Raw genomic sequence first — 25,028 nt, forward strand, 5'->3', positions numbered from 1 at the left:
TACTAGTGTTATCAAAATCTCTTGTTCATGTACTATAACTTTGAGATCATGCCTGTTAAAAAATGGATAAACCTTATGTAGCTGCTTCTGTAATGTAGGGTAAATGTTTATGCTGTATACAGGTGGTTCCCGATTTACAATGGGGTTAAGTTTTGGATAATAATAATTATCCAAATATTCCATAATTTTGGAATTGGGGTTCTATATTAAAAAAATTACTAGGAAGCTGATTAGGAATCATTGATATTCAGATAAAGTTTTATGCAGCTACTCATGAGATGTACACTGGTTCACATGGTGGAAAGAAACTTAAATCATGCCTGTGAATCTAAGTGTCTCTTTCTGCTAGTGTAATGTACACATTGTATTTTTTATGACATGTATGTCGCTTTGGAGAAAAGTGTCTGCTAAATGAATAAATATAGCTTTTCTAAGAACTCCAAAAATCCCATGTTGAAATCCCACCACCTGCAGAAGCATCTTTGATCAATGTATTGTGGCATGCAGCACCGTGGGTTTGGATGGAGCAAAGAAGGATACAGAGGCAGCATTCATTCCGAATGATTTATTCGAACACCGGCACACAGTGAAATGATGCTCTTGGTCCAAGAACCCCATTTCCTTCAGGACCTGCACCTCAAGACTTTTGTTTTTTTCATTTTTACGGCTCAGAATGGATTACCAACCCAAGGGTGTCTGGCTCCACACACTGGACAGGAATAAATTTCTCCATTCATCATTTCCGATAATTAAAATCTTTCTTCAATAAATAAATTAATCCTAAAAACTGCCATGCAAACACACACACAAATCCAGCCTCTCATCGTCCTGCCTCATCCCACTTCTGACAACCAATGAGGTGCGCAGTGCTGTGGGTTTGGATGGGGTGAAGAAGGGTGCAGAGGCAGCGTTCACATCAAACTATTTATTTGAACACCAACACCAGGGAAATAATGCTCTTGGTCTGAGGACCTCGTTTCCTCTAGGACCGGTGCCTCTAGCCAGCCTTCGCAGCCTGCTTAGCAGCTCCAGGGTCTCTCCTAACACTAGCAAACACAGTCACTCCATCATTCCCCCCGGAAGTGCCCCCAGTGGATGCACACTTACGTTCCACATTTTTCCCCACAATGCAACTATTTACATTTAACAAGTTTCCCACCTAAACATGGTAACGCGGGTCATTACAGTATGAATGAATGAATTGTTCCAGTAAAAATTAGAGAGTTTTTGAAAGGTTTGGGGGGTGCAGTGGCACGGTGGCACAGCAGGTTTAGATGGGTCCTGTTCTCTGGCAGGTCTGGGGTTTAAGTCCCACTTCCGGTGCCTTGCGATGGACTGGCGTCCCATCCTGGGTGTGCGTCCCCCCAGCCCTGCTTCCTGTGCTGCTGGGTTAGGCCCCGGTTCACTGTGACCCCACTCGATAGGGGGTGTGGTGGTGTATCAGGCCTGGCCAGGGCCTGCACTCCAGAGGGTCTGGGGTTTGAGTCCTGCGTGGGGTGCCCCGTGACAGACTGGTGCCCTGTCCTGGGTGCATCCCCTCCTCCTCCAGCCCTACGCCCTGTGTTGCCAGGTTAGGCTCCAGCTTGCTGTGACCCCCGTTTGGGACAAGTGGCTTCAGCCTGTGTGTGCGTGTGTTTGTGTAAATGGTGAAATAATTGTAAGTTAACACTATGTGCTTTAGCAGAGAATTTATTTGAGCAATTTCAGTTGTGAGAGAGCAATTCTGAAACACATCAAAAACATATTCATGTGGATTTCCGTCTTCATTCATAGCATAGTTTGGCATAACTCACACATCACAGGAATGTATTAATATTGCTTTTGCATCTAAGCAGCCTAAGTAGTAGTTATAGCATCCCCTTCCGACATCAGTTCCCATAATCAACATAGTCTTGCACCTCTTGCACCAGAACAGTAATTTGTCTTCCACACTGAATTGTTTCAGAAAAAAAAATTACCCAGCTGTATAAATGGTTAAATAATTGTATATAGCTACTCACCATTATTACAAGGTACTTCCAATGAATCACATTAGACTACCTATAATGGAGTGCAGTGCCATGTATATTTTTCTGACACTTGCAATGGAGTATATTTACTTTTATATTATTCACACACACACACACACACACACACACACATTTCCTAAACCACTTGTCCCATACGGGGCCGCGGGGAAGCAGAGCCTACCCGGAAACACAAGGGCATAAGGCCGGAGGGGGGGGGGGACACACCCAGGACGGGACACCAGTCCGTCACAAGGCACCCCAAGCAGGACTCGAACCCCAGACCCACTGGAGAGCAGGAACCGGTCCATCCCACTGCGCCACCGCACCCCCTGCTTATATTATTCATACTTCCTATTTTTTCCTGTTTTGTTTGTTTTATTATTTTGCTTTTGTTGCAAGATAGTGAGAACATCAGCAAATAATTGTTTACATTTGTTAGCAGACAAAAAACCAAAACAGCATAAAATCAGTTTTAGGTTAGTTTAGTGTGAAAATGACATGTTAGAATTAAATGCTATGCTTAATATCCAAATCATTGTTTCAGTCGTAGATACTGTCAAAGTAATTGTTTGCAAAACGGAGAATTTGCTGAAGAATGCTCAGCAGCAGGATGTCACAGTTCTCCTCCAGGTCAGTCTCATGGGTATAGTTCTTCACTGGAAATATACAAGACACTGGTATGCCCAGTTGATCACTCGCCTCGTGGATCTGAGAAAAGGTGAAGATCTTGTGTAAATACTTTTTTAATCACCATTAAAATGATTTTAATTGTCTGAGGAGTACCCTCTTCCAGTGTGAAATAAGTAAAAAATCAAGTTTAATTTTGAATCTACTTTAAATCAGTTACAGTCTTACATTTTCGGAACAGGTTGTTCTTCCAAAGTTCAGACAAGCTCTCTAAACCACAAAAGTTCAGCTGAACTCTCTAAACTTGGTGTGTCCAACATTCTTTGGCCAAGGGCTACAGTTGGTATTGTGAAGTGGGGTGCATGTGTGAAAATCACAGAAAGTGATATACTGAATATTAAATTTTTAAGCACCAAAAGAATTACATGATGTAATATATGAGTAATATAAATAACTTTATCCATCCATCCATCCATCCATCTTCCTCCGCTTATCCGGGACCGGGTCGCGGGGGCAGTAGTCTAAGCAGAGCCCCCCCCAGACTTCCCTCTCCTCGCAAACCTCCTCCAGCTCCTCTGGGGGAACCCCAAGGCGTTCCCAGGCCAGCCGGGAGATGTAGTCTCTCCAACGTGTCCTGGGTCTGCCCCGAGGCCTCCTCCCAGTGGGACATGCCCTGAACACCTCACCAGGGAGGCGTCCAGGAGGCATCCGGAACAGATGCTCGAGCCACCTCAACTGGCTCCTCTTGATGCAGAGGAGCAGCGGCTCTACTCCGATCTCTTCCCAGGTGCCTGAGCTCCTCACCCTATCTCTAAGGGTGCGCCCAGCCACCCTGCGGAGGAAACTCATTTCTGCCGCTTGTATCCGCGATCTCATTCTTTCGGTCATGATCCAGAGTTCATGACCATAGGTGAGGGTAGGAACGTAGATTGACCGGTAAATTGAGAGCTTCGCCTTACGACTCAGCTCCTTCTTCACCACAACAGACCGGTACAATGACCGCATTACTGCGGACGCCGCACCGATCCGTCTGTCAACCTGCTGCTCCATTTTTCCCTCACTCGTGAACAAGACCCCAAGATACTTAAACTCCTCCACTTGAGGGAGGAGCTCCCCCCTAACCCGGAGGGGGCAATCCACCTTTTTCCGACTGAGGACCATGGTCTCGGATTTGGAGGTGCTGATTCTCATCCTCGCCGCTTCGCACTCGGCTGCAAACCTCTCCAGTGCATGCTGTAAGTCTTGATTTGATGAAGCCAACAGGACCACATCGTCCGCAAAAAGCAGAGACGAGATTCTGCGGCCACCAAAACAGACACCTTCCGTTCCCTGGCTGCGCCTAGAAATTATGTCCATAAAGATAATGAACAGAATCGGTGACAAAGGGCAGCCCTGGCGGAGTCCAACATGCACCGGAAACAGGTCTGACTTACTGCCGGCAATGCGAACCAAGCTCCTGCTCCGGTCATACAGGGAACGAACAGCCCGTAGCAACGAGCCCTGAACCCCATAATCCCGAAGTATCCCCCACAGGATGCCACGAGGGACACGGTCGAATGCTTTCTCCAGGTCCACAAAACACATATGGACTGGTTGGGCAAACTCCCATGAACCCTCCAACACCCTAGTGAGGGTATAGAGCTGGTCCAGTGTTCCACGGCCAGGGCGAAAACCGCATTGCTCCTCCTGAATCCGAGGTTCTACTATCAGTCGGATTCTCCTCTCCAGTACCCTGGCATAGACTTTCCCAGGGAGGCTAAGGAGGGTGATCCCTCTGTAGTTGGAACACAATCTCCGGTCCCCCTTCTTAAAAAGAGGGACCACCACCCCGGTCTGCCAGTCCAGAGGCACCGTCCCCGAACTCCACGCGATGCTGCAGAGGCGTGTCAGCCAAGACAGCCCCACAACATCCAGAGACTTGAGAAACTCGGGGCGGATCTCATCCACCCCCGGAGCCTTGCCACCGAGGAGTTTTTTGACTACCTCAGCAACTTCAGCCAGGGTGATGGACGAGTCCCCCTCCAAGTCCCCAGCCTCAGCTTCCTCTACGGAAGGCGTGTCGGAGGGATTGAGGAGATCCTCAAAGTACTCCTTCCACCGCTCGAGGACATCCTCAGCTGAGGTCAGCAGCGCACCACTTCCACTGTAAACAGTGTTCGTGGAACACCGCTTCCCCCTTCTGAGTCGCCGGACGGTTTGCCAGAATCTCTTTGAGGACGACCGAAAGTCTTCCTCCATGGCCTCACCGAACTCCTCCCAAGCCCGAGTTTTTGCCGCGGCGACTGCCAGAGTCGCGCTCCGTTTGGCCCGTCGGTACCTGTCAGCTGCTTCAGGAGTCCCATGAGCCAGCCAGGCCCGATAGAACTCCTTCTTCAGCTTGACGGCATCCCTTACTTCCGGTGTCCACCACCGTGTTCGGGGATTGCCGCCGCGACAGGCGCCGGAGACCTTATGGCCGCAGCTCTGAACAGCCGCCCCGGCAATGGAGGCATGGAACATAGTCCATTCGGACTCGATGTCTCCCACCTCCCTCGGGACCTGGTTGAAGCTCTGTCGGAGGTGGGAGTTGAAGACCTCTCTGACAGGGGCCTCTGCCAAACGCTCCCAACAGACCCTCACTATGCGTTTGGGCCTGCCAGGTCTATCCAGCTTTTTCCCCCGCCATCGAATCCAACTCACCACCAGGTGGTGATCAATTGACAGCTCAGCCCCTCTCTTCACCCGAGTGTCCAAGACATATGGCCGAAGATCAGAAGAAACGACTACAAAGTCGATCATCGACCTCCGACCTAGAGTGTCCTGGTGCCAAGTGCACTGATGGACACCCTTATGCATGAACTTGGTGTTCGTTATGGACAAACCGTGACTAGCACAGAAATCCAATAACAACTCACCGCTCGGGTTCAGATCAGGGAGGCCGTTCCTCCCCATCACGCCCCTCCAAGTGTCACTGTCGCTGCCCACGTGGGCGTTAAAGTCCCCCAGTAGAACGACAGAGTCCCCAGTGGGAGCGCTTTCCAGCACGACCCCCAAGGACTCTAAAAAGGCCGGGTACTCTACACTGCCGCTGGGCGCATAAGCACAAACGACAGCGAGAGACCGTTCCCTGACCCGAAGGCGTAGGGAGACGACCCTCTCATTCACCGGGGTAGACTCCAACACATGGCGGCTGAACTGGGGGGCTATTAATAAGCCCACACCCGCCCGCCGCCTCTCATCCTGGGCAACGCCAGAATAGTGGAGAGTCCACCCTTGGTCGAGAAGAGTGGTTCCAGAACCCAAGCTGTGAGTGGAAGTGAGCCCGACTATATCTAGACGGTATCTCTCAACCTCCTGCACTAGCTCAGGCTCCTTCCCCGCCAGTGAGGTGACATTCCAAGTCCCAAAAGCCAGAGTTGGCATCCGAGGTTTGGGTGGACCAGGCACTCGGTCCCGACCACCGCCCAAATCACAACGCCCCGGCCCCATATGCGCTCTCCGGCAGGTGGTGTGCCCACCGAAGAGCGGCTCCACGTCGTGGCTTCGGGCTGAGCCCGGCCAGGCCCCGTGGGCATAGACCTGACCACCAGGCGCTCGCATGCGAGCCCCCCCCCCCCAGGCCTGGCTCCAGGGTGGGGCCCCGGTGACCCCATGCCGGGCGGGGTGAACGAGATCCTTGATTTAATAGTCATAAGGGGATTTTTGAACCGCGCTTTGTCTCGTCTGTCACCCAGGACCTGTTTGCCTTGGGAGACCCTACCAGGGGCATATAGCCCCAGGCAACATAGCTCCTGAGATCATTCAGGCACTCAAACCCCTCCACCTCGGTAAGGTGGCGGTTCGCGGAGGGGTATAAATAAATAAATAACTTTATGTATGTATAAAATAACATTTCCATGAACATGACAATAAGTTCAGTTTCGTTCAGTAGCCTCCCCAGCACCAGATCTGAATACACCAGAGCATCTTTGAAATGTGGTAGAACAGGAGATTTGCAGCATGAATGTACTAACAAATGTGTCGCAATAACGTGAGACAATCCTGTCAACATGGATCAGAATCTCTAAGGAATCTTTCCAGGACCTTGTTGAATCTATGGAATTAAGAATTTAGGCTGTTCTGAGGGCAAAGGCAGCGGGGTCCTACCTAGCATTAGAATGATGTCCTTAAAAAAGGAGTGGTTTGTCACACATGTTGCAACGCAGCTGTAATATGAAGTCACTATGTGTTTTGGCTCCTTTAATATCAGATACTGTCTCCCAGTAAAGAAGCACAGGTTTGTGTGAGTGACTTTGAATGTGCTACATTTTTCAGAAACTTTTCGTTTACGATTCAAAACCAAGTTCAGCAATCAAGTAAAAGAGTTATCAGTGACATAATAGGGCGTGTGACAATCAACAGCACAAACAAAAATATTACCACTAAGGATGACTAACTTACAGCTGAACATTTCCCTCACACTCCAATGGAACCCCGACTGAGGACAGCAGATCCACTGTCTGCTCGCACTGTTGGTGTCTAACTATAACTGTATTACCATTTGATTCAATAGAATATCTGCATTATGTTACTTTGCAGGCCAAGAGTTGGACATTACTTCTCTAAAGCATTCACAGAAACACTCAAAGATGAACTGTAAAAACCTTACCCACAGTAATTCCAGTGACCCTTACTAAATGTATTAATGAATATTACAAGACTCCAAAATCTATGCAATATTAGCAGATGTTGCAAAAATATACTGTAATTGTAACACAGCCATTATATTTTACAAAGTTCAGAATACAATAACCAGTCCTCTAAAATAGTAACCCTCACCTTCTTTTTTATATATGGACTGCGGTACACATACTGTATGTCCTTCTTCACATAAATACATGCTTCATCCACTTTGGTCAGGATAAGTAGCTGGGGGACTCCTGAAATCATGTAATTTGCCACACATAAAAATCAACTACCAGAGTTCTTATTTGCTTAAATTCATTTTAGAAATATTCCTAACAATTTCCTAATACTGCCTACACCTGTGAAGGACTGTATACACTCCCCAAAATGAATTCAGGCCTTAAATAAATAAATTAAGAAACCTATGTTTCTTTTTTGTATCAAGTGTTTCAAAACTTTATTTGTGGGAAAATTTGCCTATTTATTCCTTACGAAAAGTAAAACAAGCACCGTTTTTAATTACAAAAAACAGAAATGAAAACCCACTTTTTATAAAACATTTGGCATTTCTCAGAAGAAATACTTTGAAATTTTCTGTTGATCATCAGACATTTGGCCATGAAATTTATATTATTAGTGCTATTTACATTTATTCACTATGCAGACACCTTCCTCCAGCAACTTCCTACAAATTGTATGTCATGTTATCAGCGCACACACCTAGGGGACTTAGAGTGCTAGTACTGTACACTACTTACAATGGGTCACTCATCCATATATCAGTGGAACACACACACTCTCTCTCTATCACTCACACACTATGGGTGAACCTGAACAGCCTGTCTTTGGACTGTGGAAGGAAACCCACACAGATGCAGGAAGAGCATGCAAACTCCTCACAGACTGAGTGGGGGTCAAACCCACGTCCTCTTCCACCACCCAGGTGCTGTGAGACAGCAGCGATACTTGCTGTGCTATTGTGCCACCTGCTGCCACCCAAATATTAGGTATTTGAAATGGTGACGTAAACTGTTAAAACACAGGTTCGGTGTCAGAAATTCAAAATTTATATGGAACAGCCCTCACTTCTCACAATAATTGTTCCCAACTTACCAATCTCATTGGCATTCTGTCGAATAGCAGCAATTTTTTTCATCAGCTGCTCAGGCATGTCTGTGACTTTAGAGGCATCTATCACATATACTACACAGTGGATCTTGTTTTGCAGTTTCACTGATTTGTCGAACTGAGGGTCATCTTCTTTCAAGGGTGATGCTGTATTCAACTAAAGATAGAGGAAGGGAAAAGGAATGAATTACTGAGAGCAACACAAAGAATTATACAGGAAAAATAATAGCTTTTTCTGAGCCCTTTCATATTACATAGAGTACGTGTAGCGTCCGGACGGGAGTCCGACACGGACGCGCGTTGCTATTACGTCCAAACACAGACGAAATATATAATGACTTCACGTGCAGTGTGAGGTTAGACGTGTACGGTGAGTATTGTAAGACACTCGGTGGAAGTGAAACAAGAAACACGAGACCAGGAAACACACACGGTGTTGGAACTACGGTGAACAGTGAAACGCTAATCTGTGAGTCTGACCGCAACCCTGAGACGTGACGAAATACCGGACAGGAACGATGGACCAGGACTGAAGAACAAGAGGCAGGAACTGACGGGACGGGCACTCGGGACTGGAACATGCACACCTAGAAAACAAACTGAGGGAACAAGAGACTACCAATCGCCAACGAAGCACAAGAGAACTGCTGATTAAGAATCCGCGACTAGTTCTGCTCCGCTGGCTCCTTTTATACCTCCATGTCCTACGAGACTGTGAGGTGATAGGTGAGCGTTAGCTAGCGGCACTGAGTGGCGCCGCCTCTGACCAGGAGGGGCAGTGACCCCGTGGGATGTGACAGTACGTGATATAATATTTTATTGTTCATTTGTATGGACAAGAGGAAACCAAAATATGACTGGAAAAACCAGTGAGCACAGTTAAAAAATCTTCTTCATCTCAGGTGAATCTGTCTTCTCCATTGACCCTGAAAGAAATTGTTCAAATAAATGGCCAAGAGATAAAAATGGTGACAGACACAGAAAGTGATTAGAACTGTTCAACAAAGTGGACATGGAGCTACAATTTAGCAGACATCTTGCAAAAAAAGTTCTATGTTTATGTACAAAGTGTTTCACTTCAGTGTGTTGGCTACTTTGAGGCACTTTGATCTGGATGTCCCATCACTAAGACAGAAATGATGTGACACTTGGACCGGGTCCTGCTCTCCAGTGGGTCTGGAGTTCGAGTCCCACTTGGGGTACCTTGCGACGGACTGGTGTCCCATCCCTGGTGTGTCCCCTCCCCCTCCGGCCTTACACGTTGTGTTTCCGCGTAGGCTCTGGTTCCCCGCGACCCCATATGGGACAAGCGGTTCGGAAAATGGGTGGGTGGGGGGTGATGTGACACTGTATATGAATAAAATACGCTGACAACAATTAACTTTCCGATCAACAGAAAGTGCAACTTCCTCAGATGGTGGAGACTACCTCCACAGGAAAGCCAGAAAAGTTTTATCCAAAAGTGAAATCACAACCGGAAATGTGCTGGTTATCAAGAAAACTGCTTGTTATAAAGACACTTATGAAATAAAGGACCTGCATGGCTTTCCAAAAATCAAACTGCCTTATTTTGTTTCTGTGCAGAAAGTTACTTAGACCAATAGAAATGAGGTGATATTTACAATTTAAACAGACACAACTAACATTTGAGCCGTTATGTATATATTTTGATGTTTGAATGCACTCAATAGAAGTGGAAGATTTCCATATTATTCATTTCTTTTTTTTTACAAATAATACTTTCCTGTGACTTGGTATGGAATAATTACACACACACACACACACACACACACACACATTTTCAGAACCGCTTGTCCCATACGGGGTCACGGGGAACCGGAGCCTACTTGGCAACACAGGGCGTAAGGCCAGAGGAGGAGGGGACACACCCAGGACAGGATGCCAGTCCGCCGCAAGGCACCCCAAGCGGGACTCGAACCCCAGACCACGGGAGAGCAGGACCCGGTCCAACCCACTGCGCCACCACGCCCCCTGGAATAATTACAGTTGTATGATAGTCACAGAAAAGAGGGGATATAGTATGGTTACCAGAGATTGTGAGATACAGAGAATGAGAAAAGATAGGGAAGCAGAAAGCAAGAGAATGAAGGCTGTGATTTGTGTAGTTCTATATACTGTAATAAATATAATTGCACTGTTAGCAGGACAAGTGTTAGTTATGTTCACACACCAAACTACTGTTTACAGAGTAAAATAACTGTTCAAATAAGAGTGAACAACATCACAGCATCACAGCTTCTGCTTCCAGGATAGACTGAACCACTTGAAACCCTGCACTGTATGAGTACAAATGATTAAAAATAACAAATGAACTGATTCTGTTATTCTTTTGCTTTAAATGTTAAATGCTGGTGTTTAGTATACATTTTTTACTGTAGAGTTGTGCCCCATATATTTTTCAAAATAAATGTAAAGTACTTTGAAAAAGAGCTTTCACATGTTTTCTGAACCGCTTGTCCCATACGGGGTTGCGAGGAACCGGAGCCTAACCCGGCAACTCAGGGCGTAAGGCTGGAGGGGGAGGGGACATGTCCAGGACGGGACGCCAGTCAAAGAGCTTTCAAAGATGCAAAATAAAGATTATTTTTATTAGAACAATTCTTGTAATAATTTCTAAAGTTGTGTATCTCATTTTGCTGAGCCAGTGAATGTAGAACAGTTTGATTCATGCTGATATTGTCTCACACACACATCATCTGAAACCGTATCGGGGTTGCGGGGAGCCGGACCCGAACCTGGCAACACAGGGCGTAAGACTGGAGGGGAAGGAGACACACCCAGGACGGGACACCAGTCCATCACAAGGCACCCCAAGCGAAACTTGAACCCTAGACCCACCGGAGAGCAGGACCCAGTCCAACCCACTGTGCCACTGCACCAGCACGCCACCTGCTGATATTGTCTTTCAAGACAATTATTATTTTCACTTGAAGTTTTATATTGATAGGTAAGGGTTTTCTTTGGCATTTCCCACATTTCCTAGCACTTTCATTTTTAAATTTTGCTTCAGGATTTATGACAGACAGTCGTTTTACGGCATGAGGGAATCTCAAAGCATAAAACACAAGACAGAAGATTTCTCAGAGATGTTTGCAAGTGGGGGGGCGCTGTGGCGCAGTAGGTTGGACTGGGTCCTGCTCTCTGGTGGGACTGGGGTTTGAGTCCCGCTTGGGGTGCCTTGCAATAGGCTGGCGTCCTGGCCTGGGTGTGTCCCCTCCCTCTCCAGCCTTATGCCCTGTGTTGCTAGGTTAGACGCTGGCTCCCTGCGACCCTGAATGGGACAAGCGGTACAGAAAGTGTGTGTGTGTCTGTGTGTGTTTCCAAGTGGCCACAGACTTATGAGGAAAAACTGAGGTGCACGTGAGAAGCCATGCTACACATGAGGGAGAGGCTGCTCACCTTGTGTGGTGCTTAAACTCACTAAGGCTCATATTTTGAATTGAAATTTTTGCTCTCATAAAGCATTTCACATAAATGTGTGTTAAAAACTTTATTATGCAAATTTTATAATTACAAATTAAAAGTGTTATTACAAGTTCTCCTAATATGAGCATTCATGATGAAAAAAACATTATTTCAGCAAAACTTTTAAATGTTCAAATAAAAACAATGGATAAAATTTCCCCGTTTAATTTTCAGTGCTTACAATGTTCTGAGTTTTAGGTTACACTTGAAGCTAATTATATTCATATTAAATGCATTATTCATACCTTATACCGATCAGGAACATGCCCCTTCAGAATGTTGCAAATGTCTTCAACATGCACTCCTTCACCTGGAGCCGCTTTCAACCCCATGGTGTCGCACACAATGAATGAGAGTGGCTTGCCATCCTCGCCTGCTTTAATCCTGAAAGGAAGAAGCTGGAAGCAAAGGTAATTTTTCAAAATTATCTGAAGTAGTATTACTATGAGATGATGCAATATAAAGTGAGCATCATAAGTATTGGGTTGGTGAGGACTGTATGCAGACATGGCTATAGACACAGTTCAGTAAAAAAAAACATATATTACAAGTTTTAATGCATTAAATATGAACTACTTTGTGAGTTTGCTTTCGTGTGTTTGATTTTTGAAAGATCCAAGTACCTGGGTTGTCACACCATCACCAGAATTGCCTGAGATGGCTTGGTTGGTAACATAACCATGGAAGACAGAGCTGATGGAGTTGAAGAAGCTGGACTTTCCAGCACCAACAGGACCAACCAGCAGAATCCGTGCCTGACTCACTGAATTGATACTGGGTTTGTACCTCTTGATTTCATTTATCAGCTCATTCTTTTTCCTAGAAGGAACAAAAACAGGAACATGAAACACACACACACACACACACACACACATTTTCTGAACCGCTTGTCCCTTACAGGGTCACAGGGAACCAGAGCCTACCCGGCAACACAGGGTGTAAGGCCGGAGGAGACACACCCAGGACGGGACACCAGTCCGCCGCAAGGCACCCCAAGCAGGACTTGAACCCCAGACCCACCGGAGAGCAGGACTGCGGTCCAACCCACTGCACCACCGCACCCCCTCCCTGAACATGAAACACACACACACACACATTTTCTGAACCGCTTGTCCCTTACAGGGTCACAGGGAACCGGAGCCTACCCGGCAACACAGGGCGTAAGGCCTGAGGGGGAAGGGGACACACCCAGGACGGGACGCCAGTCCGCCACCCCAAGCGGGACTTGAACCCCAGACCCACCGGAGAGCAGGACTGCGGTCCAACCCACTGCGCCACCGCACCCCCTCCCTGAACATGAAACAAACAAACAAATATCCATATGCAACAGGTTCTGCTCTCTGAAAGAAGCTGATGTTTCACAATGATTTAAGTAATTTAAGTTTGTGTAAAGGCTCAGAGGATCCAGGTTTGAATACGAAATGTGCTATTGGACTGAATAATATACTCCGTCTATTAGAAAAGTTATTTGTTTCATAAGTGGCTGCAGAGGTTTTTCACTGTATGGTATGCAACTGTAGAACACGTACTCTGATTCCCACACAATTTTCCTCCATGGTTCTTCAAAACATCCTATAAGTTCTGAGAAAAAAACAACAAAATAGAACAAAATAAGATAAGCCACAGTTAATTTTTAAGTTGAAACCAGAGTGATCTGTATCAAATTGTAAGGCGCTGATTTAGTAACTGTAACAGTTCGAACCTCAGACCAGTTTATAATATTTGTATAGGCAGTACAGTAGGCAGTGGCTACAGCAATCAGAATGTCCCAGGTGAAGAATAAATAAAGCTGGTGGAAGAACAATTATTAATTTAGCAGACCCTTTTCTGTCACTTAATTTGTAAGTTTTCTACAGTAAGAGACTTTGGATGATTTACCCATTTATGCACCTGGGTCATTTTACCGGAGCAATCCGGGGCAAGCACTTTTATCAAGGGTACTATAGCGAGAGCAGGGATTCAAACCCACGTCTTTTGATAGTAAGGTAACTGCTCTAAAATCCATGCTGCTACTTACTGCACCCAGCTTAACTGTTACTTTTTAATTTGGAAGCAATACCTTACATTTTATTTGGCTGAAAATAATCAGCATTATAGTTTTTGCTTAAGCAGTTATCAAAAAATTCAGTACATTTAACAAATTTTCAGGCAAATTCCATAAAACAGTGCATGCATTCTCATTACTTGAACATAATATTCTTGGATCAGTAATTCTTTTTCAACATCTAAGTACATTCCTCAGCAGTAAACAAAAAAAAAAGAACTCTTTTCAGGTAACAAAACCAGGTTTTGTGGTCTGCGTGACGTGGGTTGAGGAATTGCATTTACAGTCATTAAACTGTAATTCATTCCATCTTCAACATTAAATTAGTTACATCCTTTTTAGCCGAGAAAATTCAAAAATTGCTGATAAATTAATAAATGTACAGTTTCTACAGTAAATATACACTGTAAAAATAACCATTTGGAAAATATGCACATAAATTAAAAAGAACACTCACTTTTGTCTTTCATGTCCCTCATGTAGTCATCAGCAAAATGAAGTATTTTCTGAAGAGCGCTAAGTAGCAAGATGTCATCATTTTGCTGAAGCTCCACCTCGCGGGTGTAGTTTTTCACTGGAAACACAGAAAGCAGTGGTATGCCCAGACGAACACTTGCATCCTTGATCTGAGGTGAAGGTAAAGGTGAAGTTCTTTTGTGAATAAATACAATGAATTTTAGTGTCTGAAGGATACAGTCTATGTTAAATATCTATATCAAAATCACACACACACTATCCGAAACCACTTGTCTCGAAGCGAGCTGGAGCCTAACCCTGCAACACAGAGCGTAAAGCTGGAGGGGGGACACTCAGGACAGGACGCCAGTCCATCACAAGGCGGCCCAAGCAGTACTCGAACCTCAGACCTGCTGCACCACCGCGTCCCCTCAATATCAAAATCAGTTTTTGAAAATTGTTTGGTGATCACAGAGCGGTCAGTACATTACTATTATGGGCTTTATGTCCAGAGGTGTCAAAATTTGCTGCACATCTAATTTCCTGTTATCTGTATGTCATTTAAGTTTGAGTTTGCTAATTTTAGTTGATTATGACTGTAACTTGTGGTTTCAGAAACATATTACTAGAGATCAATCAGTACTCATAGATATTTGTCTGAAAGTTTGAGCAACAAAGTCTATTTAACATTAACATTTGCTGTTTTTAAGGGGGCATGGTGGTGCAGTGGGTTAGACCGGGTCCTGCTTTCCAGTGGGTCTGGGGTTCGAGTCCTGCTTGGGGTGCCTTACGACGGACGGGCATCCCGTCCTGGGTGTGTCCCCTCCAGCCTTACGCCCTGAGTGGCTGGGTCAGGCTCCGGTTCCCTGTGACCCCGTACAGGACAAGCGGTTCGGATGATGACGTGACATTTACTGATTTTATTTTTACAGCAAAGGTATAATGGTAAGCCTCTTGTTAAGGCTCATTAAACCATTGAGAAAGAGTCCGAAAATCAGTACACTATTGTTTTACCTTATCCTGAAAGTGTAGGACCCTTTTTAAGTCAAAGTTTCTGCTGTACATTAATTACTAGGCTCTACATTAAAACTTAGTACAATTTCTTTAAAGCTTTCATATTGGTAGTTGCAACTGTTTAACACATTTATTTTTTAAAGGTCATTAAATGACAAATCCTATAACACTGCAAATCTCACCTTTGCTTGCAGGTATTCACTGTGATACACTTTCTGTATGTCTTTCTCTACTGGGGGACATGTTTGATCCACTTTGGTCAGAAGCAACACCTGAGGAACACCTGAAACATGCATTTTTTCACTTAGAAGTAACCAGAAGCTTAAGTGTAACACTTCACTTTTTTTTACATATGGCAGGTGACCCATTGCACCTAACAAAATCACTTTCCTCATTATGACTTCACCTGTACAGCACAGTACAAATCAATCCCCCAAAGTAAAGCATAAAATTTAGTGAAGAGAACACAGGTTTTTCATTGTTCAGTTCTTAGTTCCTTTTTCCACTAAAGCAGTTGTTACAGCACTTGATGTGAACAGGTGACTGTTTATTAAGGCTCTAAATACAAAACAAACACTGGTCGTGTATTAGATCAACTCAAAATGCCGTCAAAATCTAATTCTTATATCATAAATCAGGACTTGAGGATTTGAGGACTTGAGGACTCTTTACCACATGTCCCTACTTTTCTGTATAATCTTGCTGACTTACCAAATCCATTGACTTTCTTTTGAACTGTACGAATTTTCTCAAACAGCTTTTCTGGAATGAGTCCCATTTTGGATACATCGAGAACATATACAACACAGTGGATCTTGTCTTCCAGTTTCTCTGGGTTGCTGGAATTGCTGTCTTCGAGAGGTGATGCAGGATTGAACTAAAAAGGAAATAAGTCATGAATCAAATACAGAGTACAGTGTACCCCCACCTTACAAAGGACTTCTCATACAGTACAGTTATAGCCAAGTCAAAGCTCATAGCACAATAACTTTTAAATTAGATTTTTTTTTTTTGCAAAACCTACCAAAAGCAATCTATTGCAAATAAATGATAAGCATGATGAAAAAATACGCATTTTGATAATATATGACTTATTTTCTAGTGTTTTAGCCTTTCTTTGATGATCTCTGCTAACTCTTGGACAACCAGAATCCTTCTTTTCAATCTTATCACTTTAGCTGACCATGTTTCACCTTTCACAGATCATCTCCCCGCAACTCTTCACCTTCATCTCTAAGATTATCAACTCCTCGCTCTCCTCTGGCTGCTCCCCATTTGCCTTCAAAACTGCTTTTATTTTACCTCTGTTAAAGAAACCCTCCCTGGGTCCCAACTCAGTCCAAAACTACAGACCAGTCTACCTCCTCTCCTTCCTGTCTAAAACCCTAATGGGCAGCCTGTGATCGACTATTTGATTTCCTCAACCGGAACAATCTCCTCGATGGATATCGGTCTAGTTGGTCACTCAACTCAGACAGCACTCCTGGCAGGGTCTGAGGCTCTCCAGTTGCCTAGAGCTGCGTCCCTCTCCTCGGTCCTCATCCTCCTCAACCTGTCTGCAGCATTTGACACTGACAACCACCAGATTCGACTTTCTTCTCTTTGCTTGGGATCAAAGGAACGGCACTAAGATGGTTTGAGGCCTACCTATCTGAGAGATCCTATCAAGTGGTCTGGTGGATCTCCCGATCTTCTCCTCTGCCTCTCTCAACTGGTGTCCCGGAGGGATTGGTACTGGGTCCTCTGCTCTTCTCGATCTATACCTCTTCCCTCAGCCCTGTCATAGCTTCTCATGGATCCAAATATGACAGCTACACTGATGATACCCAGTTCTTCCTCTCCTTTCCACCCATTGCTGCCTGTCTGTCAGATATCTCTGCATGAATGTCTAATCACCATCTCCAACTCAACCTCTCCAAAACAGGGATCCTACACCTCCCAGCTGGCCCGTCTTCCTGTAACGATCTCTCAATCAAACTGGATAGTTCACTCATTTTGTCTACCTCCTCAGCAAAGAGTCTGGGAGTGATGATTGACTCAAGTCTATCTTTCTCTCAGCACATCAAAGCCACAATCCAGACCTGCAGATACATCCTGCATAACATCCGTAGGATCCATCCTTACCTCGCAACTGATTCTGCCCAACTACTTGTACAGGCCATGGTGAAATCCCTTCTGGACTACTGCAACTCTCTCTTATGTGGCCTTCCTGCTACTGCCATCAAACCTCTACAGCTGATACAGAACGCTGCTGCCCGAGTTGTGTTTGACTTGCCGTCAAGTGTTCCCATGTATCTACTCGTTTCTCTGCACTGGCTTCCTGTAGTTGACCGGATAAAATTTAAGACCTTGGTTATTGACTACAAATGCATCAATAGAACTGCTCCCAGCTATCTACAGGACTTGATCATCAGCTACACACCTAGAATACTTTGCTCTTTCACATCTGCCCACTTGGTGGTCCTACATACGAAAGGTAAAAGCACAGAGGTTCTCGGTTCTGACTCCATTGTGGTGGAACGACCTCCCCCTCTCACTTGGAACTGCTGAAACACTGTCCACATTTAAAAAGGGTCTGAAAACTCACCTCTTCCAGACTCACTTTGCCCATAATCTCTTAAGCTCATGTAAGGTGTATATGTTCATTGACCATAACTTTATGATCATGTCCAGATAAGCTTTTACACAGCTGCTACTCCTGTTTGTGTATCTCAAAAAAAAAAAATTGTAGGGAGGTAATCAGGAATTGTCTCTTCTGAGTTTTATGCAACTACTCGTGTGATGAACATTGGTGCACATAGTGGAAAGAAACAAACTAAGTTTACTTAAGAATCACATATCTGCAACTATGTCTCTCACACACACACACACACACACACACACACACACACACACACACACACACACACACACACACACACACAGCTTGTCCCAAGTGGGGTCGCGGTGAACAGGAGCCTAACCCAGAAACACAGGGCGCAGGGCTGGAGGGGGAAGAGACACACCCAGGAAGGGACGCCAGTCCGCCGTAAGGAACACCAAGCAGGACTTGAACCCCAGACCTGCCAGAGAGGGGAACCCGGCCAAGCCCGATGCGCCACCGTGCCCCCCCTTTCTCCTAATGTAATGCACAAATTGTATTTCTCTGAGATGTACGTCGCTTTGGAGAAAAGCATCTGGTAAATGAATTAATGTAAATGTAGGTTTGGTTGTAATTTCAGTAAACCTCATGGTGGTGCAGTGAGTAGTGCTGCTGCCTCACAGCACCAGAGCTGTTCTGCCGTAGGTTAAAATCTGTCTGCGTTTGTGTCTAGTCTGCATGTTCTCTCTGTATTTGCATGGGTTTTCTCCAAGTGCTCCAGTTTCTTCTCACAGTCCAAATGAATGCAGTTCAGGTGGATTGTTGATGCTAAATTGTCCCTAGTGTGTGTGTGTGTGTGTGTGTGTGGCTACCCAGCAATGGACTGGTGCCCCATCCAGGGTGTACCCCCCTCTGCCTTGCGCCCATTGATTCCAGTCGAGGCTTTGGATCCCTGCAACCCTGATCAGGACAAGCAGTTAATGAGAATGGATGTATGACTGAATTAATCCGTATACGGCATGGTCGGGGAATAGGTGGATGTAGATTGAAAACTTACACTGCTATGAATAATGCTTACCTACTGTGCTAGTCACTGTCTCTGTTGTTACATAAATATGATGTGCAAAGAGGTCTGCACAAAATAATGAACATGTAATATATTTCAGCTGTAAAATTTCAACAAATGGTGGTACAGATTTGCAATATGATTACTCATGAAATGGTGAATAAAATGGCTTTCAATCAAGACGTTACGACGAAGCTTTTAAATATTCAAACTAACAGAAGGGGCTAAAGTACCTCTGTTTTTGGTCACCGTTCAAAAAACTTGTGTCCTTATTTAAGTCAATCTATCCTTACCTGGTACCTGTCTCCAATTTTACCATTCAGAATGTTATAAATGTCTTCAATATTCAGCCCTTTTGCTAGACCCTCCTCTAGTCCCATGGTGTCACACAAGATGAATGGCAGAGGTTCACCGTCTTGACCTGCCTCAATCTGGTAAGTGCGAAACTGGAAGCACAAGTGATAATTAAACACAATTTGGAAAAGCATTAGAAACAGAACATTTGATATAATCTGTAATATTATTATTCTACTGTAGTGTGGTTCAATAACCTTCTGTTTGTATCTAAGCCCTCTGTGTTATTGGATACACTTTGTGCAGTGTGTCACTTTGGATAAATATGCAAAAACTGAATATAAACTTGAACGTAGACAATGCTCACCAATTTGCGTGTATGTGAATTCAGTTCACCAAAATAATAATATATTATATAAATAATATGATTATTTTGGAAATAATGAACAATCACTTTTTGGTTTCTCAAAAAATCCTTGTACCTTGAGGGTCACGCTGCTTTCTAAAGTGGTGCCTGTCACAGCTTGGCTGGTAATATGACCATGAAAGACAGAGTTGATGGAGTTGAAGAAGCTGGACTTTCCAACACCAATTGGACCAACCAGCAGAATCCGTGCCTGTTTCACTGAACTGATACTGGGCTTGTACCTCGTGATTTCATTTAACAGTTTTTCCTTTCTCCTAGAAAGAACAAAACTGGAAAATTAGCCAGGAACATGCATTCAATCAGAAGAAAGTCCTAAAACTTACACAAGCTTAAAATTAAGATTCAGTTGGGACATACGCTGCAGTCCATTCAATGTCCCTCCATGGTTTATCAAGAAGTTTTTCAGATTCTGAGAGAAAACAGAAAAAGGGCACAAGCAATATATACAACTTATGAATAAAACCTTAACTGTAACTGAAAATAGGAACAGCAGCACTGGTTATTTAGAGCAGTACATGACACTCACCATTTACTACAGGACTGGGAGGAGACTGGGGTGTGGACGAAAAGCCTCCCATCTTAAGTTTTCAGACTTTCCAGGCTTCAGTTACTAGACCTGTTTGAGGGAGTTTCTTCATTGATTATTCGTATTAATTAATGTAATCAGTTTTTAATAAGAGATTTAAAAAATGTACACTCATTCCGTGAATGATATGTTGTAAACTGCAGGGCGGCGAAAAAAAAGTGTAACATTTTACATTTGCCACTCGTCTGTTCTCAAAATTTAGTGCTTGGATGTTAACAAATGATTTAAAATTTCAACCACTTTTCAACATATTTCAGAAACCCTTCTTTATTGTAAATCAAACATTTACCTCCAATATGCAATGGATTGAGAAATTTGTACATTAAAGCGTGTTTACATTTTTGAAAGTGAATATAAGGAAATTGTAAAAATCTAAATGCTCAAATTTGTTTACTGCTTGTAATTATATTATCAAACAAAAATTCAGACTTTGCATTAACCCCTGTATGTTGACGATCTGGACCAATGTGGAGCCAGCTATAAAATGAACATCCTTAAGATCTTGTTTAAGAGTGTGTGAGAAAAGAGTGGGGCTTTTACTGTAGCTTGGGGCAAAACTGTGAACGAGTATGGCCAACCTTTATACGTGAAAGGAAACTTTTACTGACAAAGCAGGTGCTTCTTTTGTTTCCTTAAAACAGGCACTTGCATTGCCTCCTTAGCTAGCTTTTGCGATGACACAAAACTGTTTGTTCTGTTTGCTGCCACTATAAAGAACTTTACACAATCAGTGCTGACTCAAAAACATGACACACATTACACAAGCCAGTTGCTTATTATAGCATCACTGTATTACTGCATGAGAAGAGCGCAATAAGAAAATTAACTGAATTGAATTGAATTGAATCACCCTAGATCCCATTTCCGCCGCCCTGCCTCATGCCTCCGTGGTATTGCTGAAGCCGTGTATGCGGTTAACCAGTCATTGTCCCTTGTACTTGGTCACCCTCTTACCTTGATGGTTCCCCGCTCAGTTGAACATATTCTTCTCCATTCACTCATTCAACATCTCACTGCCCCTCGTGCATCTCCCTGTGAACTTGTTTTGCTCATGACCTTTAACCTATCCATTTAACGCTGCCCTCTGCTAAACCCAGCTTATCTCTTTCTGACTCCAACCCATGAAGAACCCCATGACTGTGAACTTGCCATTGATACGGCACTGAAACTATTTGATTTATCTGATCAGTCCCTACCTAACCTTGACTTTGTCTTGTTTGTTGATAGTTCTTCCTCTTTGCTCTTTTTGCCGCCCTAGATGACATCCTTGAGTCTGCCCATCTAGCAAGTACATGCTCTGCCCAGCAGGCTGAACTGTTTGCACTCACTCATGCCTGTATCTTAGCGTGTGATCTATCCGCCACAATTTACACTGACTTTCCAGGATCATGCAACAGCACCATAAAAAATTAATGGCCACTGGGTGTTGTCAAAAAGCTGTCCCAGGAAAGGATGAGGATGTCTGTAAGGTACAAATGTCCCAAATGAGAAAAAAATATACTTTCCTTCAGGACTGTGCCTGAGTTGCTCTCCCTATTTTTCCCATGTGACTGTATAAAGAACTTGGTTTGTTTCTTGAACAGACTATTGAAACTGTGGTATCTGTTGATTGGAGGCAGGGAATGTGCTGTCTTTATCAACTGTGTTAATCTATTTCTGCTGTTCCACTTTAATCACGCCTTTCTGGTCGATTTTATGTTGCACTATGCAGATGTTTTCTTTGTCCACTTTTGCATGACTTCTCATGTCTTAACCTTGGAAGGTATTACTGACATGTAGAAATACTTTTCAACATATTGGTCTGTGAGAAAATGAGTCCATGTGGCATTGCACGGGTTTCCACTGGGTGTGTCGGTTTCCTCCCAAAGACATGCATTTGGTGTGATCACAGTGATCTTTGTGTGCAATGCTGTGCAGTTTAATCTCTAAACCATCACAAAGAGTCCAGCACATCAATGTTGGAATTAGCTTACAAGGATGGGCTTAAACTGAGAAATCCAGAAAAGTGTAAAAAGTGTGTCATCCACCCCATTTCTTCTCTACTGTTGAAGTGAATTTCACTTTCCAGACATTTTTTTTCATACTGGGAGCAGCACAGTTGAAACATATGGACTAAAAACCTATGAAGAATGACACCGGTGAAAATACTGTACAGAAGTACTGTATGTTTTTTAAGAATGCATTTTATGAGATGCAGAGAATGGAAGTGTTTCTGTTTCTAGAGAGTTCCTTTCAGTTTTACATTTAAACAGTTTCCTGTCGCAATGCCTGTTAGACTGATTATTGTGTTAATGTAATAATGAAAACAGTCTCCGGTGAATTGAAAAGTACATGACATGGTATAGAATACATTTAAAAGTAATAGTCCTACTGCACAATGTTTAACTGGAACTAAGATACAGCAACAGACTTTTTCATTACATTTAAAGAGAAATATATGTACAAAAAGGGGTGCGGTGGCGCAGTGGGTTGGACCGCAGTCCTGCTCTCCGGTGGGTCTGGGGTTCGAGTCCCGCTTGGGGTGCCTTGCGGCGGACTGGCGTCCCGTCCTGGGTGTGTCCCCTCCCCTTCCGGCCTTACGCCCTGTGTTACCGGGTAGGCTCCGGTTCCCCGTGACCCCGTATGGGACAAGCGGTTCTGAAAATGTGTGTGTGTGTGTGTGTGTGTGTGTGTGTATATGTACGAAATTCTGATGGTAACGTTCTTGGGTTATTTGACAAGATTTTAAATAGGCCTCTACATATTTTAAAGATGCATTTTGTGTGATACACGGAACACATTTTTCCATATTGTTCGTTTCACTTTCATATTTAAATTGACTGAGTATATACTTTATAGCGTATAAAACACACACACACACACACACACACACACACACACACACACACTTTCTGAACCGCTTGTCCCATACGGGGACGCGGGGAACCAGAGACTACCCGGCAAAACAGGGCATAAGGCCGGAGGGGGAGGGGACACACCCGGACAGGACACCAGTCCGCCGCAAGGCACCCCAAGCAGGACTTGAATCCCAGACGCACCAGAGAGCAGGACCCGGTCCAACCCACCGCGCCCCTGCGCCCCCCGGCGTATAAAACACTGCTCCGCTAAAGATAAAGTTTATCAGTTTAAATGTAATAATCCAAAAACGTTTAATCAATACCGAAAGTTAAAACGCAGTTCACTGTTATGATTTATGAATGTGTTATTGTTATTTTATATTGATATTAGTAATATGGATAGTCCTTAAATACAGAAGCATTCAAATGCATAAACATGACTAAGAGCACATTAAACTCACCTCAGTAAAATGATGCAAGGAAACAGCTCTGGATGAGAGAGAGAAAGTGAAAGCTGTAGGATGTTACATGTTCGTTTTGTGCGCTAAGGGGGTGGGGTAACAAGATGGGCTTCAACTGATAAATCCTGACGAGTGTAAAAAGTGACATCAACCCCTGGTCTCCTCTACTGTTCTCGTGAATTTCACTTTCACTTTTGCAGACTGTTTTTTTCGTACTCTGAGCAGCGCAGTTGAAAAATATAGACTAAACTAAAAACCTGTGAAGAATGACACCGGTAAAAATACTGTACAGAAATACTGTATGTTTTTTAAGAATACATTCTATGAAATGCAGAGAATGGAAGTGTTTCTGTTTCTAGAGAGTTCCTTTCAGTTTCACATTTAAAGAGTTTCCTGTCACAATGCCTGTTAGACTGATGATTGTGTTAAATGTAATAATGAAAACAGTCTCTGGTGAGGGGGCACGGTGGCGCAGTGGGTTGGACCACGGTCCTGCTCTCCGGTGGGTCTGGGGTTCGAGTCCCGCTTGGGGTGCCTTGCGACGGACTGGCGTCCCGTCCTGGGTGTGTCCCCTCCCCCTCTGGCCTTACGCCCTGTGTTGCCGGGTAGGCTCCGGTTCCCCCGTGACCCCGTATGGGACAAGCGGTTCTGAAAGTGTGTGTGTGTGAGTCTCTGGTGAATTAAAAAGTACATGACATGGTATAGAATACATTTAAAAGTACTAGTCCTACTGCACAATGTTTAACTGGAACTAAGATACAGCAACAGACTTTTTCAATACATTTAAAGAGAAATATATGTACGAAATTCCGATGGCAACGTTCTTAGGTTATTTGACAAAATTTTAAATAGGCCTCTACATATTTTAAAGATGCATTGTGTGAGATACACGGAACACATTCTTCCAGATGGTTCATCTCACTTTCATATTTAAATTGACTGAGTATATACTTTATAGCGTATAAACACTGCTCCACTAAAGATAAAGTTTATCAGTTTAAATGTAATAATCCAAAAACGTTTAATCAATACCGAAAGTTAAAACGCAGTTCACTGTTATGATTTATGAATGTGTTATTGTTATTTTATATTGATATTAGTAATATGGATAGTCCTTAAATACAGAAGCATTCAAATGCATAAACATGACTAAGAGCACATTAAACTCACCTCAGTAAAATGATGCAAGGAAACAGCTCTGGATGAGAGAGAGAAAGTGAAAGCTGTAGGATGTTACATGTTCGTTTTGTGCGCTAAGGGGGTGGGGTAACAAGATGGGCTTCAACTGATAAATCCTGACGAGTGTAAAAAGTGACATCAACCCCTGGTCTCCTCTACTGTTCTCGTGAATTTCACTTTCACTTTTGC

The 25,028-nt window shown here is 44.0% G+C and overlaps 1 protein-coding gene across 1 annotated transcript in view; it reads right to left on the reverse strand.

Moving 5' to 3' along the window:
* Positions 1-2,549: 2,549 nt before the first annotated feature.
* The window catches only part of LOC108934051 (uncharacterized), a 62,922-nt gene continuing 40,443 nt past the window's right edge, over positions 2,550-25,028 (reverse strand). The window contains exons 13-17 of the mRNA XM_029254742.1: positions 12,518-12,713; positions 12,140-12,292; positions 8,394-8,565; positions 7,434-7,534; positions 2,550-2,717 (exon numbers count right to left, since the gene is read on the reverse strand). Coding sequence (XP_029110575.1) covers positions 2,550-2,717; positions 7,434-7,534; positions 8,394-8,565; positions 12,140-12,292; positions 12,518-12,713 — 790 coding nt within the window. The remainder of the gene's footprint in view (positions 2,718-7,433; positions 7,535-8,393; positions 8,566-12,139; positions 12,293-12,517; positions 12,714-25,028) is intronic.

The sequence above is a fragment of the Scleropages formosus genome, chromosome 9, assembly GCF_900964775.1.
Source record: "Scleropages formosus chromosome 9, fSclFor1.1, whole genome shotgun sequence".
Taxonomy (NCBI): domain Eukaryota; kingdom Metazoa; phylum Chordata; class Actinopteri; order Osteoglossiformes; family Osteoglossidae; genus Scleropages; species Scleropages formosus.